This window comes from Rhincodon typus, chromosome 11, assembly GCF_021869965.1.
Source record: "Rhincodon typus isolate 14 chromosome 11, sRhiTyp1.1, whole genome shotgun sequence".
NCBI classification, from domain to species: Eukaryota; Metazoa; Chordata; class Chondrichthyes; order Orectolobiformes; family Rhincodontidae; genus Rhincodon; species Rhincodon typus.
Window position 1 is genome coordinate 6,152,016 of NC_063342.1, and position 805 is coordinate 6,152,820.

Genomic DNA, 805 nt, shown 5'->3' on the forward strand with positions numbered 1-805 from the left:
CAGGGAGTACACCACTCGCTGAGTCCTCCCACTGTACTGCCCCCTTGCAGCAGGGAGAACTCCACACTCTGACTCTTCCCAGTGCACTGCCCCCTAGCAGCAGGGAGTACACCACTCTCTGAGTCCTCGCACTGTACTGTCCCCTAGAGGAAGTGTTCGACGCATCCACCACCCCACCCCCCCCAAGGCCTCCCGCTATCGCCCCCTCCCGCGGCCCGGAGGTCTCCGCTGGGGTGGCCCGGAGGGTACCCTTGCAGCGCCCCCTCGCGTCCCGGAGGTCTCCGCTGGGGGTCTCCCTTGCAGCGCCCTCCCGCGGCCCGGAGGTCTCCGCTGCGGTCCTCCCGCTGCAGCAGCCGATGGCAGCGCGGCCTCGGGCCTGGGATTGATGTTCACCCGGAGGGAGAGTGAAGGGGGCCCGGGGCCGGGGCCATGAGTAAACAGGACGAGGCGGACAGGACAATCTTTGTGGGGAATCTGGACAGCAGCACCCGGGAGGAGATCCTGTTCGAGCTCTTTCTGCAGGTACACGGCCCGATTCAAGAAATAAAACCGCGGAAAAATAAAACAACGCCGGGAGCTGGCAGGACCATAACCCTCCTGCTTAAAACATTACTCAATACCCCTTACAATATCACTTAAAACATCCCTTAAATTACCGTGCAATGTCCCCTAAAATATCCCCGAAAATACCCCTGATAATATCCCTTATGTTCTTTAAAAAGAGTCCTGCAAAATCCCTTAATGTTCCTCAAAATATACCTGAAAATATCCCTTAATGTCCCCTAAAATACTCCTGAAGATATCC

General features: G+C 57.4%; 1 protein-coding gene across 2 annotated transcripts in view; it reads left to right on the forward strand.

The window, feature by feature from the left end:
- The first annotated feature begins 291 nt into the window (after nucleotides 1–291).
- The window catches only part of LOC125484372 (splicing regulator RBM11-like), a 14,973-nt gene continuing 14,459 nt past the window's right edge, over nucleotides 292–805 (forward strand). The window contains exon 1 of one of the 2 annotated variants that reach the window (XM_048602743.1): nucleotides 292–522. In XM_048602743.1, the coding sequence (XP_048458700.1) occupies nucleotides 430–522 (93 nt within the window). In that variant the 5' untranslated portion in view covers nucleotides 292–429. The remainder of the gene's footprint in view (nucleotides 523–805) is intronic. The other variant, XR_007263191.1, reaches the window with a different exon arrangement.